Source organism: Electrophorus electricus, chromosome 11, assembly GCF_041902795.1.
Source record: "Electrophorus electricus isolate QZ-2024a chromosome 11, ASM4190279v1, whole genome shotgun sequence".
NCBI classification, from domain to species: domain Eukaryota; kingdom Metazoa; phylum Chordata; class Actinopteri; order Gymnotiformes; family Gymnotidae; genus Electrophorus; species Electrophorus electricus.
This window is the reverse complement of record NC_137507.1, coordinates 23,205,229-23,223,301: the sequence shown is the minus strand read 5'-3', so window position 1 is coordinate 23,223,301 and position 18,073 is coordinate 23,205,229. Positions and strand designations below refer to the sequence as shown.

The 18,073-nt window shown below is 44.0% G+C and overlaps 1 protein-coding gene across 1 annotated transcript; it reads right to left on the bottom strand.

Annotated features, from left to right (window-relative positions):
* Positions 1–23: 23 nt before the first annotated feature.
* On the bottom strand, positions 24–16,833 carry kdm4ab (lysine (K)-specific demethylase 4A, genome duplicate b). The gene is made up of 22 exons (XM_027031983.3): positions 16,699–16,833; positions 14,680–14,829; positions 14,372–14,547; positions 14,149–14,263; positions 13,846–14,039; positions 13,629–13,678; positions 13,430–13,533; positions 13,097–13,234; positions 12,786–13,006; positions 12,515–12,657; positions 11,975–12,384; positions 11,602–11,710; positions 11,308–11,489; positions 11,046–11,235; positions 10,825–10,901; positions 6,079–6,134; positions 5,261–5,369; positions 4,959–5,147; positions 3,861–4,031; positions 3,635–3,754; positions 2,619–2,711; positions 24–1,488 (listed from the first exon to the last, which is right to left on the bottom strand). Exons 2-22 carry the CDS (start codon positions 14,812–14,814, stop codon positions 1,348–1,350), a joined length of 3,123 nt encoding a protein of 1,040 aa, XP_026887784.2. The 5' UTR covers positions 14,815–14,829; positions 16,699–16,833; the 3' UTR covers positions 24–1,347.
* Between the last annotated feature and the right edge of the window lie 1,240 nt (positions 16,834–18,073).

The following is an 18,073-nucleotide window of genomic DNA, read 5'->3' as shown; positions in this document are numbered from 1 at the left end:
CAAGATTGACAAGGGAAAAAAGATTCAGAGAATCAACGCAAGCTGTTTTAATGAAGAAGGTAGGCAATGTGTACAAGTGACACTTGTAGAACCAGGTACATTCTCCTGGTCTAAAAAAGGAAGCCTTCCGGTAGATTACCCTGCTTTGCTAATTCATGGGTGTGGGGTGTGCTGACAGAAGCTTTAATAAATGTGTTGTGGGGTTTTGCCCCCCGATACCCCCCCAAACTGCCAAGACGTATTCCTATCTATTGTTCTATTGTAAACAGTAGGAGGAAAAAAAAAAAAAAAGAATTCTTAACATAAATACATTTTTTTTCTTTTTCTTTTTTCTTTTCTTTTTTTTTTTAAACAAAGCTAAACATTAACAATGAGGACGGCAATGAAACCTGGACAAACATGGATGAACCTTAAGAGAAATATAAATTAAAACAAAACCTAAACCAGAGTCTGACTGCTGAACCCTATGAAACAAGCAAGTGAATATAAGGCTACAGCTTCCTAAATAATAAAAGTGTTTGCAGTAGATTACACAGTGAAAGCTGCTCTGTACTAACAAATACACCATTCTCATGGATGAAAATAGTATTTAATGAGCACTCTGAAGACCTTACGAGTCAGCAAGAGAGCCTGCCTGTGCCAGTGAGTGTCTAATGCTTCTGAGCTTTTAAAAGGGGACATTTTGCCCCAAACTAATGACAAGAGGAGCCAGTTAGCATGCTGGGTCAATAATCACACTAACCAGCCCCTATTAGTTCTCATTTGCTGCCAACAACGCTAGCACGGCTGGATGTCACAGTCTTCTTCGTTGTGCATTTGGCCGGTATATTTTGATCTACGCAGCTGTAGTTTAAAAAAAAAAAAAAAAAAAAAAAGAGCACAGACATCCGAAACCACCATGACCGGCGCTACTGGGAGCCGGAGAGGCTTCCAAAAGTTCCACAACGATGCCAGCCAGCTGTGTTCAGCACAGAGGGGAAAAAAACACAAACAGTCTTACACAAGAGCTGGCTACACCGTTTGGCTAGGCTCGTGCTCCACCACCGTGCTCCCATCTGTGACCTGGCTGAGGACATCGCTATTCACAGTAAGTACACTTCAGGACAGTTTGACGGCCGGGCAGGGAAGACAAGTGTTTCAAATAGCAAAGAACCAAAAACAAACAAACAAACAAAACCAAACAGAAGAGTGTGTCAAGAGTACTTGCTGATGGCATTCTCAGTGGTTAAAATGATTAAAGTGTCCTGAAAGAATGAAGATCCTGGTCGGGGCCACGGCGCTGTCGACGGCACTGGGCTGGTGGTTTGGGCCATGCGACTAAGTCCACTGCGACTGTTGCTGCTTGGATTACTCCATGATAGCTCTGTAGATGGCTGGCTCGATATAGTCCTCCCTGTAGCGGGAGTTTATGACTCGCTGACGTTTAGAGTCCTCTTTAACCTCCTTCTCTACGAAGACCCCTTTGAAGCGCATATCAGATGCCACAGACTAGACAGGGAAGCGGATGGCAAAATGCATGTCAGGGCCATGTGTTGATCAGTGCCACTCAACATCACAATACAGTACCAACAAAAGTTACTGCATTAATATTTAATATTAAATTAATATTCATATTTTAATTTTATGTAGCTGTTTTGTATAGAGTTGTGGGAATGAAACAATTCATAGCAACACATTCACACACTTTGGGTCCCCACTACTTAAAGCAACCGAAAAACTGCACATTATGTATTACATTACCAGATGATCTCCTGATCTGATGAATTCTTAAGAAACACTGCTGGGTTTCTTGTTTTGCTTAGAGGTTTCAAGCTATTAATAGAATGTAAAGCAGCATGATCAAGAAGAGAGGGCCACCTGCGTTCACTCAAGCAAATTGGCTCCTCTATACAAGAGCAACGTACACAAGACAGTAATCATTTAGCAGCTCCTGGTAACCATAATGACTATATATATATTATTTGGATATTATAGTACAATACTAAAGCCTGCAATATCTTTATTTCATATTTGCTCACAGGCCATATTATTAACTTTGTCATTTATTTATGAGCAAAATATTAAAGTATATAGTTAACCATAGCCATGCTTAGTTTGTATTAGCTATCCTTCTATGTTTCATCAAAAGGTTATTTTCCCACCTGGTGTGAGCTTGTGTTTGTGGAATATTTTTAGGTGACAGGCCACTTTTAACTCTCCAGTGACACTGACACATAAAAACTGTGGACACACAGTTGTGTAAAGACCAAGATTATGTCACGGACACTTGGTCAGTGTTGCTACTTGATTTGCTCACAGTAGTGGTCCATGGTGAGAAATTGGCCAGTAACGAATTGGGCAGTGGTGGCCAATGAATTGTGAATGCTGAAAGATAGGTGTACCTGTATTACAGACGGCAGCCAAAGAGTGGTCAGAGTACGCAGGTACAAGCCTGGAAGTTTTAATATAGTGGGTGGCCATGTGTGTAAAGATCATGAGTGGAAAAGTTAAATATCTGAAACATCTGTTTTTCCATCTGAAAAAACACCCGTTTCTCAACAATCCATGTGTGATGGCAAACCTTTGCCAACATCAACTATTCAAATTTCAAAATGGCTTAGTTGCGAGGGCGTACTCACCAGTCGTGCTTTAACACGTTTCGGCAACTCTTCATCCAAGCAGTACACATCTTCTCTTTTCGCTGTCAACTGAGACTCGTCCTCAAATTCCAACTAGATCAAGATTAAAGAGATGACGAGGGGCATTGAGAGTGCAGAAGACAGATAAGGAAATAGGAGAGAGCGAGATGGCGAGAGAAAGAGAGAATATGTACAGCCTCATATGAAAAAGCTCAGCCTTCAGTCTAGAAAGAACTGTATGAATAGTAGCTACTGTTGACCAAGACAAAGCTGAGTACATGGTGTAAAATTCTATACATGTAAATGTTGAATATATAAAATAAATTTAAAAAAACCAAACTGCGAGTGATCAGTACAGTGTAATTCTCTTCCACAGACCATTCACATCTGGATCATTACAGTGAACAGAATCTAATAAAACGTTTATATTAAACTGAATATAAAATGAAATGGCATGAAAATGACCTGCGAGGCTGTGAAATCTGAATTTTGTTTTTATAGTGAGTAACAAAAAGTAGCTAAACCAACTTCTGGTTACAAGTCGGGGGGGGGGGGGGGGGGGTGCTATTCCTTAGCTAGGCCATGCTAGGTTTTATCTCAAAACACTTAGAGGAGAACACTAATCACTTGTCCCGAGTGTGACTAGAAAGCATGCAACTGAAACAGTTGACACACGAAGCCCCTAGGACAGCTCTAAAGGAGCACAAAACAAATACCATTAATCACGGGGGAATAGTGGTAAAGAGGTCTGTGCTACAGCACAACACATTCCTGAATTGTTTGTTTGAGTCACCTTTACATAATCCCAGTAGGGCACTGTACAGAGCGATTATTTTCTGAAGGCCACCACGCTGGGTTAAGCGAGAGGGGTGACCGAGGTGCTTTGCGATGCTGCAGCAACCAATCAGACTATTTCGCCAGAGGGAAAAGTCCACTCTTAAATCAAACAAACACATCATGTTTAGCATTTGGAAAAGAGCGGGTCCCCGCAAAGGCTCTGTGTGCTGTCCCCTGACCTGGTACATTGGGATGATGTGGGCCGCCACAAACTTGGCGCCATAGATAAGGCCATCTGTCCAGCGCACCTGCACCACATCGCCCTCTGCTGGCGGCCCAAGCTGCACACAGTCTCTGTTCTAGATGAAAAAGACAAAAATCCCTGCACTTCAGCATAATAGAGTAATCCAAGCAAAATTTCAACCGAACAACCTGAAATAAAGGTAGGCTTTGTGCTAAATGTACCACTATGTCTTCTGGGAATAGGTTGTCACTGAAGGAGCCATCATCAAAGACAACCTCGTAGAACGTGGCTTTGATGAGCTCCACTACCTCAGACTGGTAGTACCGGCCGTTTTTGTGCTTGCAGATGACTTTCTGCCCCTCCTGCAGCTCTCGCAAAGATGCCATGTTACGCTGGTGACACACACAAACACACACAGAGCATAAGCAATACCATCCCGGCAGCGGGGAGGTGGAGCAATGTAATTATTAAGTATTCCTCAGTGGCTTTAGTCCTGTACGAAATTGCTGTGTCAGTTCTTTGTATGGATTGCTCGCTCTCGCATTAGTAAAGTTTCCAGTGCCTTTTACTTTTTACAAGCAGCAATTAGAAATAATCCCAGGTTATTTTAATCCCAAGAAAATGACCGTTTTAGTAAATATTCTGTTACATCCTATGTGAAAGAAGTTTTTGTGCTTTTCCTCAAGTATGGAAGCACTTGAAGCATTTACGTGCTTTATATACTTTGGCCTTTACTTTACAAAGAAATTCTGAAAGAGACTCCTGGTATCTTTATGTAAATGTTACTACATGTATGTAGCCTGCTAATGTTCAAACCTATGTTACTGTTACCATAGGCCGTTTTATTTAATAATCATTTTTACACATTGAATTTATAGACAAATAAGGAATTTAGATCAAATCCAAGTCTTCAGGTTCATAATAGGCCTAGACAGATTTAACATTTCACATGGCATTCATATTCTGTAATCGTGACCGACAATTTATTACGCATGGATGTTTTGTGTGACGTGTATGATGTGTAACTCAAGTAGCCACGACCATCTCTGCACTTTCTACAGAGAGTTCATATACTGCCAGCTTAGAGCAGTAGTTGTGCGAGTTTCAGAGTAAACTCAAAGTTAGAAACACATGCACGTACATGTACGAGGAGCTGAAGCGTCTGGAGCCAGAATAAGGCGATTAAAGTGTGTGCCAAAACCTTGAGTGTATCTGATGAGGAACATGTAGGCACAGGCAGCAAGAATCACGCCAAAAAGCATCCAACGCAGACCACCACCACCACACCCTCCACCCGCACCGCTCTGGTCTCTCCTTACCTCCACGTGTGTGCCGCCCTTGTGTCTCCAGCAGGTGAAGAAGACGACGAAGGGCCAGTCGTCGGGGTGCATGTGGACGCCGGCGGCGCGGGCGCACGTGGCGTGGAAGGAGGAGGAGCAGCGGCCGTGTGAGCACTGCACGCAGCAGCCTGCCGCTCGCTTCACCCGCTTGCGGCAGTACTGGCACTTCTGCAGGGGCGAGACAACGGGGAGGTGGGCGGCGCCGTGAGACGTGAGGAAGGGGAGCGCGTCGGTGAAGGGCATTGGACCCGGAACGTTGGGAAGCGTGTGGAAGTGCTTACCAGTTTGAACCTCTGCAATGGTATGGCACTGAGGTCCACTGGCCTGCGTTCCGCGATGTTCACGAACCGAGCTTCCAGCACTGCTACGGCACACAACACGTGAACCCACCTATACAGGGGCGCACACCATCCCAAACATTTCAGTTCACACGAACACCGCCACCTCTCACTTTGTTCTCTCACTTTTATTCAAAGTAGAAGCTGTCGCGCCTTCCCAATCAGGGGATATTTTTAAACCTCCAAAATAAATAGCGAATCTAAAGAGTGCAAAAAACAGCAAACATGCGCTTGCATCCGGTTTTTAATCTTTCTTCTTTATCTTTTTTTTTGCATAGCAAATTCTGCATAGCAACTCAACGGAGCGTAAAAACAGCACTGCCACACCGCAGAATTCCTCTCACAGCTGTGCTCCTCAGGACCACTGGACATGCAAGGAAACGCCACCTAAAGGACGAGCAGGCGCGATAGCACCCCACACTGCTAATCTGGGCCTTCACTCACTGGGACACTTAAAGGGGCTCCGGCTGCAACAGCACAGTGGTGGCTAAAGCAGAAACCTTAGTAGCACACTGCCATCGTTGCAGCATTCTTACGCACTTCGCGTCTAATCTCGCCTGGTCGTTGAAACCACTGATCTTCATTTTGAAACGGAACACTGTTACATGAGAAAGAACGTGAAGCAAAAGCTGCTTTATATAGCATGTCATTCACAAAGGAACACTGATCCTTCAGGCAGCGTGCCTGCGCGGATGTGTTCAAAACATTCATTTCTTTGCGTTCATTATGGACTGCTTCACTCAGACAGTGGTAATGCTTACTTATCGTTGTTGGCCTTTTGCAGTGCTCCTCCTCTTAATGAGCATAAACAGCAGTCCTGGGGGGGAAATGACAACCACAACCACACACACGTGTCAGAATGAAAACTGGCAGGCAAGATCCACATATAATCATTTACAAATTATAAATACAATGTAATGATGGCCTCTAGCTGTCAGGTAAAGTCTAAAAAGGGTGCTGGAATGAGACATGATGGTCTGCTTCAGAAAGTGCTGAACTCATAAGGTTTTTTAAAAATGCAAAAACAGTTCTCTAGAGTTTACACAAAATAGAGCCAAACACCTCCCACCATTGACAAGACAAACCAACCCCAGTGTCCAGGAAATCTGCAAGTAGTAAACACCTTGTTGAGAGGAGAATGACTATCAGGAACTTTACAATAAGAAAATACTCTTTTCCACCATGCTGAGCAAAAAAACAATTTAGAATGTGCAACACAGACAGTTTTCTTCATTACACCTATAACAGAAGAGCAGAATTCTGGGTTCCACTGCTGGCTGCCAAGAACAGGAGTGTGAGGCTACAGTAGGCACAGGCTTACCAAACCTGGACAAGCCGATTGGGAAAAGATCGCCTGTTTCAACTAACTTCTGTTCCCATGCATCTCCGAACTTCCATTCTCAACAAGTATTCGAATGCCACAACCTGTCAGAGTATTGTTGACAGAGTGCTTTCCTTTAGGGCTAGAATTTACACATAAGGGCAACTTTCAGTGTGACAAAGTGTCATGTCTCACAGCACGAGCTATCTCAAACTGGCTCCCTGACAGAGAGATCAGTACACTTCAGTGGCCTCCCTCATCTGATCTGAATGTAATCCAGCACCTTTGGGATGTGTTGGCACAGGAGAATCGCAGCATGAATTGTCCATTGCCCAGCCTGCAGCAACACCAACGTGGACCAAGATGTCAAAGAACACCTTGTTCCTGACACTTGTGAAAAGCCACATAGAATTGATGCTGTTCTCAAAACAAATAGGTTGTTCTAGGTGTTAGTGTGGCTTTATAGGGTCAGGGATATAAAACCATAAAGCTGCTGTAGCACTAATCTGTTCTGCTCCGTACTCCACAGATATGCACACTTAGCATGGAGCGTATCCGTCTGTGTGCACATGAAAAATAACTCAGAAGCAGAGAAGGCCATCTCCTTGTAGAGAAGCTGCCTGATTGGTTAGTATAAGTGGACCGTTGCAAATTTTTAACAGCTGATTACAGGGCCTAAGAGAGCCACAGAGTTTTATCTTAGAGTTTTCAATTATTTGTTATGAAGTCAGCGTGTACGACTATGCCATGTCTGATTCAGCAGAAGCATAAGTGCAACAATCCGTAGTAAATGACATTGTAAAAACCTCAGTTTGTAAAAAAGCATTTCGGTGAGAATCGTGAAGTGGCATATGTGATGCCCCCAAAGTGCCCTATAAGGCTAAGTGCCCCATCTGATTTGTTGAGAGGAGTCATCCATTAAAATCCTGTCTACAGTACACATAAGCAACTGCCCCGCTTTCCAAGATCACTATAAGAAAATAAATCACTAACACCATTAGTGGAATTAAACACTGACAAATTCTTGCACAGAATGGTGCACAGAACGGTCCAAGAATTCCATGCCACTTTCCAAGCACTGCTCACCACTGCTGGAGCTTGTGGCTGTTAAATGCAGACCATTTCTTCTACCACAGGAATTCCCTACTGTTCTAATAATTGCTATTTACATCCCACCTCACAACAACAACGTGGATGAGGCACTCTATCTGTATGGGCCTATTAGTGAAATGCAGAACACAAGACAGAGTCTTTATGGTCGCATCTGATTGAAAAGTTGAGGCTACTGGGCTTGAACCCCTCCCTCTGTAACTGGATCTTGGATTTCTAACTGGGAGACCCCAGTTTGGCCAGATAGGGAGCAACGACTCCAGCACCACCACACTGAGGACTGGTGCACCTCAGGGCTGTGTACTCAGGCCACTGTTGTTCACTCTGCTGGGCTAGGACTCAAACCACATCATCAGACTTACTGATGACACAACTGTGGTGGGCCTCATCAGCAGAGATGATGATTCAGCATACAGAGATGAAGTAAAGCAGCTAAATGACTGGTGCAAAGTCAACAACCTCTCTCTGAACATGGAAAAAACCAAAAAGAGGCTGTGGTTGAGAGGAAAGTACAAGGTCATCACTCTCAAAGCAATATAGATGACTCCTCTGTGGAAATTGTTACAAGCACAACGTTCCTTGGTGTCCATCTAGGAGAGAACCTCATTCAGACCCTCCAGCTTCATAGCCAAGACTGCTCCATCCCAGACCTTACACAGAACAGTGAGGACAGCCAAAAAAGATCATCAGAGTCCCTCTCCCATCCATCACGGACATTTACAACACACGCTGTCTCCACAAAGCTACTAGCTTTGTGAATGAGCCCACATACCCCTCACACAAAACCTCTCTCTTGTCATCCGGGAAGAGGTAACAAAGCATATGGGCCCTTACAGCCAGAATGCAAGTTTCTTCCCCCATGCCATCAGACTCCTCAACTCCCAGTGACTGACAACAAATACTGTACACCATTTAACAACACTGAGTTCTTAAATTAGTGCACCGGCTACTGAGTGCTATAAGTGTATCTGCTAAAAATAAATAAATAAAATAAAAAATTACAGTAAGGTACATCTGCACATCCCCCCCACTCAGTGCCATGCATTGGTCAGCATTATTAGTACTTCATATCTATTGTTTACACTTATGTTTTTCTTTTGTGTTGCACCATCATCTGGCAGGAACATTATTTAATTCCACTGTATACCTGTATGAAGCAGAAATGACCATGAAAAGCCTCTTGACTTGACAAAGCCAAGGAACAGGTGACAAATGTAACTGGGGTTGTTTAGCCTGTCCCTTAAGGTCAACACCTTTGCAGACATTGACAACAGATAAAATCTATTTGACAAAACCTTCTCAGCGTCACAGAGTGAGGCAGTGCATTATTAAAATGGGTCAATGACAGAAGGAAAGACGAGAGACTGAGGTAACGCCATCAGGTGTTGCAACAGGGGAGGGTGTTCTCCTTGCCCACTGTCAATATCAAAGTCAGAGAGATAAGGTTTTATTGAAGGTTAATTTGCCACTGTGTACAAGCTCCTGGGGATGATATCGGAGTGTCAGGGCTTAGTAGGCTACCGTAGTGGTTTTAATTACCATGGGAGTAAAAGCGGTGCAAATGTAAATGCAAAAAAAGTGGAATAAAAACTGGAATACATTATAGATAAAGTTTAATTTTATATTCAAACCTTATTTATTTTCATGGGTGGGGCGGTGGGAGTGCAGCAGACTCGAAATACAAGAAAACCCGCAAAATGTGACAATTAATTTGTTCAACATTTAAAACAGTGGCTCATGCAGGACATCCATTTTTCCCCTCTTTCTCAGATGAACTATATTAGTGAAAGTTACCACGGAGAAAGAAAAGTCAGCAAGCAATAAATAAAGAAAAAAAAAAGCAGAGCCCATCACTTAAAGACAACCCAAGTAATTTAGCTTAAGAACACTAAAACGTCTTTGCCTAGCGATATCCAGCTCTTCAAAGAGACGGCTCCCTGCGTGCTAGTTACTCTGCTTGTGCACACAGCATTTGGCCAGGTAGTCCGAGCACTAAGCATATAGCTAAATGGAGTGCACAGGACTGAAGGAGAGAGGCTTTTATTTTATACAGTCCCTGGCAGAGTCCTCGTCAGGTAGAAGCGCTTTACAGCTTTAATTAAAAGAACAAACTGTCTTCATGTTCTGATAGCACTCATCATTTTCTTATTCTGAGAAAATAAAAGGCTTAGTTCAGTTAGTTAAGCTCCTTCAGTCCCTAAATCTGGCAGAAGCAAGAAAGAACTTTAAAAATCGCTTAAAGCAGCTTTAATTTAGTGGCAAATATGTTTCCATCAAAATATTACTTTGAATGTATGTTACCAATGTTAAAGATATGGTCTATGGAACACTGACAATGTTCTATGGAATGTCGACAAAGATGAAAACCTAAAATCAGTCAGCCATTAAACTTCAATCCCTGTTTTTTAAGCAAGTTCAGGATAATCCGTTAACAAGTCATCTCTGCTACGTTTTCATGTAAGGCCCGTCTACCCATTTGCCCAATAGGTCCGCAGGTTTTTTCATATTAACCAAAGACCAGGTTAACATGCCAGTCTTGCCAAAACTTATGACTTATGCCTCAGTTTGGAAATGCCAAAATGCTTGCACCACCTTGTAGCAGGGATCTTAATGATAAATGTAAAAAACATTTTTTAAAAATGTATCATCAAGATGTAATACTGAACAACTGAAAATAGACACATTCTGAGTCTCTGGGCATCTGGCAACATGGCTCTCTTACAGCCTAGTTACAGTGTTTCTGTTTAGTACACACACGTCTGCTGCCAGGCACTTGTGTGTAGTTTCTCCTGCTGTCGCCCTGGTTTCGGCCCTACGCTGTGGTGCTGCTTGGAAGGTGTTATCCTATGCTGCACGTTGCTGGTGTTTAAGGCCAAGAATGCCAGGGGGAAAATGCTCGCTAATACCGCAGGAATGAACAGGCTGCTCATGCTTCATTTCTGTGCAGGAGGATTTCTCTTTTAAAATCAAAGCTTGCGATACTGAGCAGGCACTGCAATGCAAGTACCGATTAACTATGCAAGCACCGATAGGTTGTGTTGCAGGAAGCCCACAATAAATGTGACTACGCTCTCACCTGAGTAATAGCATTCTCCTCACAACGGGTGCACCTCCAGGTGTCTGGGTCGGTGTCTTGCGGCACCCCGTAGCAACCTAGGGACAGAGAGCAGACTCTCAACCTGCTAAATAGCAACAACAAAAACAAACAAACAAAAAAACTATACTTGAGCAAGATCTTAAAGGCTGAATGGCACTGCACCAGTAGCTTTAGGTCGGCAGGCAGATCCCGACACTTACTGGCGTGAACGCGCACGCAGCATGCGCTGCAGCTGACCAGCCGGCTGGTGCCGTCCGGCTCCAGGCGAGGGGTAGACAGGTGTCCCTCCGAGCTGCCCGTGAAGCACATCTCCGGGATGAGCGGCATGCTCCTCAGCTTCTCCTCTCCAGTGGCCAGAGCAGGGGCCTGGCTCAGGCTGCTCAGCTCGCTCTGCAAGGGAGTGAGCGTTGAGAAAGCGCTCTCATTCCAGCGCAAAAGGACATGCCTGCTAGCCGGACGTACCTGCTCGCATGTGTGGAAGAGGCTGCACACCGCACAGTACGGGGGCTGCTGACCCGCGTACCGGTTGTAGTCCCGCTCGGCCTCGAAGCTTCGCGGTCTGTTCTGCCAGAGCGGGCTGAGAAGCCGGGCCCACGGGTCGCTCTCCTGAGAGTCGTCCTCTAGATCGGCCTGCTCCTGGAGCTCTGCAACAGACACAGCTCAGCTCACTGAGGAACCAATACACACACTACAATACACACTACACTACATGCATGCACGCACACACACACACACGGTTATAGGGTGACATCTAACCTTCATCGCTCGTACTCTCTTTGAGAAGGGGGTGAAGGAGGGGAAGTTTGCTGAGAGGCTGTAATTTCCTCTTCATACTATTATTTTCCATCTCCTGTTCCAGATCCCGCTAAGGAGAACGGCACACAAATTTTACAATATGGGCCTGTGCTTCACATAAGGAATTCACGCAGGAATGCTATGCAGATTCATTCAGATCATTTTCTTATACTATAAAAATTAATGATGTTTTGATCATTGATTAATTAATGATGCAAGTGTGAGAACAGTCAGAACCTTTAAAAAAGTAGAAATAGTTTAAAAGACCAAAAGTGACCATTATTTGACTGCTGCATGTCATGGCTAACTGCAATAGACCACCGGGCTTACTGACCACATCTGTGTCTGCTCCTGGCGTCTCTTTGCAAAACTCCTGGTCTGGTTTGGCATCTGGCTCCGTGTCCGGCTGGGCGTCGCCTCTTCCGTTGTCCTCCAGACAGGGGGATGGAGCCTTACGGAACACAGGCCTCGCCGCGTAGCTGTGGACCTGTAGCGCGTCCGACGGGCTCAGCGTCCTGTGGAAGAGCAGGCTGGCGACGCCGGGCTTGGACGACGCCCAGGGCACGGCAGACAGGCAGTGAGCGGCTGTGGGCATGGTGGCTATGGAGAGGTGGTTCTTCCTGAGAGGCTGCAGGCAGGCCGCAGAGAGTGGGGTGCCGTTGTCTCCACCTCTGCCGCCGTCTCCGAGCACAGGGCACCGGCCGCTGTTTAAGTGTGGCTTCGCAGACGCCTGGTCGCTAGGCTCTGATAGAAAATAAAGCCTTTAAGGAAATACTTGGTCTATGGTTAAAGAGAGCGGTTGACACACATACCACTCTGACAGTATCAATCATTTAAATGACAGGCCATATTAAGCAGCAGGAATGGAAAGTACCCGTGTATCTGGCCTGTGGTGACAGTCGGCCCTTCTTGCCATACTCAACATCTTCATCTGGAATTTCAGTCTTTGGTAGAACGTCATCTGGGACCTCTAAACACACCCGGTGCCTCTTCGTACCTATCCTCTGTTTGGTCACGCTGATTAAAAGAATAAACAATTTAATCTGTGCAACTAATTCTTAGAATAGGCGAAAACAAACAAACAAAGACAGTCACAAAAGGTCTTGATAAAACTGTAAAATTTAAGCGAGCACTTAGTTTTGAACCTTTTCCTCTGTCCCTCATAGTTTTGGCTGTCTGTACTGAGCTGCGGATGGCCGAAGCTTGCTGCCTCGCCCCCCAGAAACTCGGCTGCCTCGGGCGTGGGCTTGGAGTGGTCGATGGGGGTGTTGTCCTTCCCAGCCAACCAGAGGTCGTAGCGCTCGGGCTGGAACTTCCTCACAAACACGTCCATGGAAATCTTTACCATGTCCTTCCGACACGAACACTAAGGGAGAGAGAGCGTTCGGACGTCAGCGATACGGCATGGGGCGGGGGTTGCGGGCTCCAAGAAGCTGAAATGGGGCGGAAGACACACCAGGATGGCCTGCTTGCCGTAGTCGATCCAGCGCATCGTGGCAAAGTTGGTGGACTCGGCGCAGTTGAAGCCGTGGTTGAAGCCTGCGTGGTAGCCGTACGGAAAAGTCACCATGAACTCTCCCGCTTCCTGAGTAATCTGGAACGCATGCAAAGCCAGCATTGTGGTAACGAGAGAACAGTAATGCGGTGGAACCCTTAACGAGCCCTATTCTGACAAACTAATGAACATACCGACACATCAGAAATTAAATCTGAAAGTATGCAGCGTATGGACTTTAAAAAGGGCAATAACGTGAAACTAGGGGGGTGAACATGTGGGGGGGGGGTGTACCTTTTCGAATGGAATGCCATACTTCCTCAGAATGGAAGGAGATATGAGAGTCATCTTGTGCCGAAGAAAAGCTTCACAATTTTGGGAGCTTCCAGGAAAAAATCCTGCATGAGAATAAGAAAAAATAATCACATGGGGCAACTTTCATAAAGAACAAATTGCATCTGGGTTATAGAAGACATGTATTCTCCCCAAGTACCTTTGGCTAGCCGCTCTAGTCGCTTCCCATGTTCTGGAGGCACAGTGTACCTGACACATCAAAGAATACATTAACTATTGTTTTCAACACAGCATTTTAAAACACGGTCACTCTTCAAGTCACTCATTTATTAAAATGTTTACATTCCACTACATTACATTCATTAACTCCTTAACATCAAGCTCTCCACTAAACAAACATTTCTAAAAAGATCTACCAAGACTTTGGTTCTCCGAAGTGCAGGTAGTTGATGCTGTAGAGGTCCATGTCCTCGGTATGCCAGGCGAACGTGGTCTTCCACATGCCGAAGTAGAGATAGGGTGTGGTCACGCCCTCGATGGTGATGCCACTGTCACTCTCCACCGTGTCCAGGATGGTCCGCAGACGGCCGATGTTCCACTCGTTCACGTCCTGGCATGGCACCATCACAGACGAACGTTTAACAAGCGGTCATGAAACGGAAATTCTCGCAGCTGTCTGCCAATAAAATGATGGAGTCACAGCAGAAGTCGTCACTCACAGGGTCGTAGAGTGTACCGTTAACGTCAGCCCCGTAGATGGGAGGGTTAAAGGTCACATTTTTCCAGTACTTCCTTTCAAGTTCTTCAAAATCATCATATCGAGGGCTACAGAACCTGTGGTGGATAGAGAAGACACATTTACATCTCCAAAGAGGAAAAGAAATAAATAGTCATGCCCCTCAACTGCAAAAATGATACCACTTTCAGTTAATAGGGACTTACTTGTCACTGTTGGCCGTTTTTCGGAATTCTTTCACGGTCATCGCCTTCTTCTGGATGTTGTACTGGGTGAAGAGGCCAGACTGGCCCGTCACTACCTGCTGAATGGGAGCAGGGATGAGCAGGTCATCGATGTCGTCGTATGAACGCCTCGGCTTCCACTCTTTGGGAGGGATAATCTGCGGATGTCAAAAAAAAAAAGAAAAAAAGATAAAAGTGAAAAATTTAAGAAGTTTCACGTGATGGGTACTCCCAATTGTCTCTTTTTGACAAAGATAAAGACTGAACTTCGGTCATGTCTGTCCACTGACCTTGGCCAAACCAGCTTTATGGGCTCCTTGAGACTCCATATATGCGATGTATCGGGTGAAGCTCTTGAACTCCTCCATGGTGGGGCAGAATGTCATGATCCCCTTAGAGCCAGTAGTCTGTGTGTCCGACGCCATCTTGGCAGACTGGTCCTGAAGAGAAGTCACAACTTTTAGTTAGACTCACTAAAATAGCATATGTTGACATTTCAATGTGTTGGCTTCTCATTTGAGTGCTACAAGTACTTCAGTAAGTGGGCTGGAGTGGGCAGACACAGAACGTAACTACTGGCACAGGTGAGCCCTTATGCCTGGAACATTTAAATAGGCAACAGACTTAAACATTTAAACTAGTCACATTAATGTGACTTTTTAAAAAGTATTTCATTGCCTAATTATTTATATTTAAACCAACTATATTTAATTCTATACAAACAACAATGTAACTTTTGCTTTTTTTATTTTATGAAAAAACCTTACCAAAGTCACAGCCATAAGTAATTAAAATAGTAAAGCTTATTACACGTGTTATCCCTGAAAAGCACTTTGACCTACCTAGGTATGTGTACATAAAGTGCTATACAAAAACTTGCCTTATCTAGTCTCTTATGTAAGTCTTCTACAAACATTCTGAAAATCAAAAGCTCACTTTCATTTCACAACAGTCTGATAGTTATACAGCTAAAAAAATAGGGCACAGCACAGAGTGCAATATGCTTTAAAACAAGGACATGGTGTCACTAATTCGAAGGACCACTGTGACATAGTACCCTGTTGTATTTTTTCACAGTAGCACCACCTAGTGAAGACGTTACTACTTGCTAACTGTGAGTGAGTATGTATATGAGTGAGTTCCATGAGAAGTGAATCTAAAAATCCATGGATTAGATTTATTTCTATTAATGATTACATCACATAACATACATAGTCGTAGGAGAGAACAGTAGCTTGTCCGTTTCATCTACACATTTTGCATATGAAGTCACATCATTCCAAGTTAACATCTTAGATAGCAGTTATGGAAATATTCCGATCAATGATATTATCACCTGGGCAACCATGGTTTGCATGACCACCACCAGCTTGCATGTGTTATTGTTGTCTACGTGCTCAAAATGTGCGTTGCAAATAAAGAAATTTGCATTTGCCTCTTTATTTCATACAGCCTTTTTTGGTTCTCGTGCACCCAGACTGGTCTCCAAAACTACCAGCATTTCACACCAGTGGAGGTCTGTTAATCATGTAGGTGCGTGTGACTACAAGCAGCAGGAAAAGTTCGCTATCGTGACAACTTGAGTTAACACCTCTATATACGAATTTCCAACTGTGACTATGGATGGCAGTACTCCCAACGGTTCTGAAGTCAGTGCTGACAAAAAGTACTCGAAGCACAGATAATCCAGGGCGTTTGCTTGACTAGGCTACATAGAAACAATATATGATCATACAAAAAAAAAGCAAAAATACTGCTGCGTTCTGACTATACAGCTGACCAAACATAAACAATGACAATGTGTGTCTGAGTTAAATGCAGAAAACCCCCTAATAACATAACTTTGATTTGTTGCACAGGAACCACAATGAATGCCCCGCCCACCATCAAGCCACGCCCCTTATGGAGCTAACCTAACGTCGATTGGTTTAAACTAGTGTCTCTTTAAAAGTCGTACGGCTAAGCTAACTAATTAGCTAGTTAGCAGGCTAGGCCGTAGTCATTCGAACTCCGAAATATCACACAAAGGCTAAATTAAACAATCTTTAATTCACATTCAGATCTTTATCATCAATACAGAAACGTATAACTAAAACTTAGAATGCGTGTGCGTGATTTAAACACCACAAAAACTCTTCTAAGACTAGCTGGCTTTGCTGAAAGTACAACGGTTAAGCTATCGCTTTAGCTATTTAGCTAACCTAGCTAACATTAGCTAGGTTTGCGCTGTCAACAATGTTTAAAACATTAGTGCTACAAGTCAGTGGTAATATATGAAACATAGACGTACTTATTACAGAAGCACTTACCGACAATATCGAAGAAACGGTGGGGGTTTTCACCCCCAAGAAGTATACCACCCACTGATATAATTTAGCTAGTTAAAAACTAGCTATACATTTATCCCATGAAATCGTAACCTCCATTACTTTACGCCGTGCGCATGCGTATTCAACATTTGTTTACTATAGCAAGACCTCCCGTTCCAGGGTAACCATAGCCAATCAAATCAACGGCACGTATACAGACGCGCCTGCGCGACATGGGTGCATTCGTGTGCCGGAGATCTCTCACAGGTATGCGCAGATGACAGATCGCGAAATCGCTATGTTGCACAGCTAAACGTTTGTCCAGCATTTGTTCTGCTATATACGTTGCTCTAAAGCGTCTATACCCAGGCCCGTGTTCTGCACAGTGTAGTTGTGCGTATGACTCCCTCGAATTGGGTTATACTGCTTTTCCCCTCTCCATGGACGTATTTAAAAATGCATGGGTAGTGTAGCATCAGATTGAAAAGTGAAGCATTACTGGACAGTTCGTTTAATCGATTTAATTTGCATAAAAACATAAGATTACAATTACTGCGCTGACATATTCGAATTTGAAAAATGTCGAGCACAGATTTAACGCACACACGATGCATTTTAGTTTCACGGTAGCTCCATATTTCTGTGCGGTAGGTTTTACAGGTGTCACTCCCGAATCCAGCAGCCTCCCCATCCGTAGATGCATTCATGATTAGGGCCCAAACTTGTAGAATTTTCTTTCCAGCATCTGAAATAATTTGCAGTTGCTGTTTATGCAGTTTTGTCTTTACTGTGACACATTGCTCCAGTAATCAAGGTAATGAGCGACTTCATACTGACCCGTCTGTGTAAAGTGAGTTTCTTTTTTTTTATCCGAAAAACAAACGCACGTAGTACTACATTTCCAGCACGGAGTCTGCGCACATTGCCCAGTCCCGAAATAATGATCAATACATAATTTTGAGTTCTTAAAATTTAAATCGCGCCGGAAAACGACCGCTCCCTCTCAGAGAGCCAAGCGAACTCCTGACAGGTTGTGTTGGGCTGCTGCCGTTCACTCCCCACCGACCCATCTCACTTCGCGAATTGAATTTATATAGACCAACACTACTCACATCAAAAAATGTTCCAACAATACTGTGATCTAAAACACGGCATCTTACCCGTTTTATCAGTAGTTTGTAATTGTTTATATTGGTTTTAAAGACTATATTCAAGACGGCTTATGTGTAAAACATATAAATAGCTGGGTTTGGGAAGGAAAGCAGATTGTAGCACAATTGAAACCTGTTATTTTCTCTTCATCTATTAATTGTTCTTATGGCTAAAAAGCAGTGGCCAGGTCCCTCTCCACTCGCTTGCTAATGACACTATTATT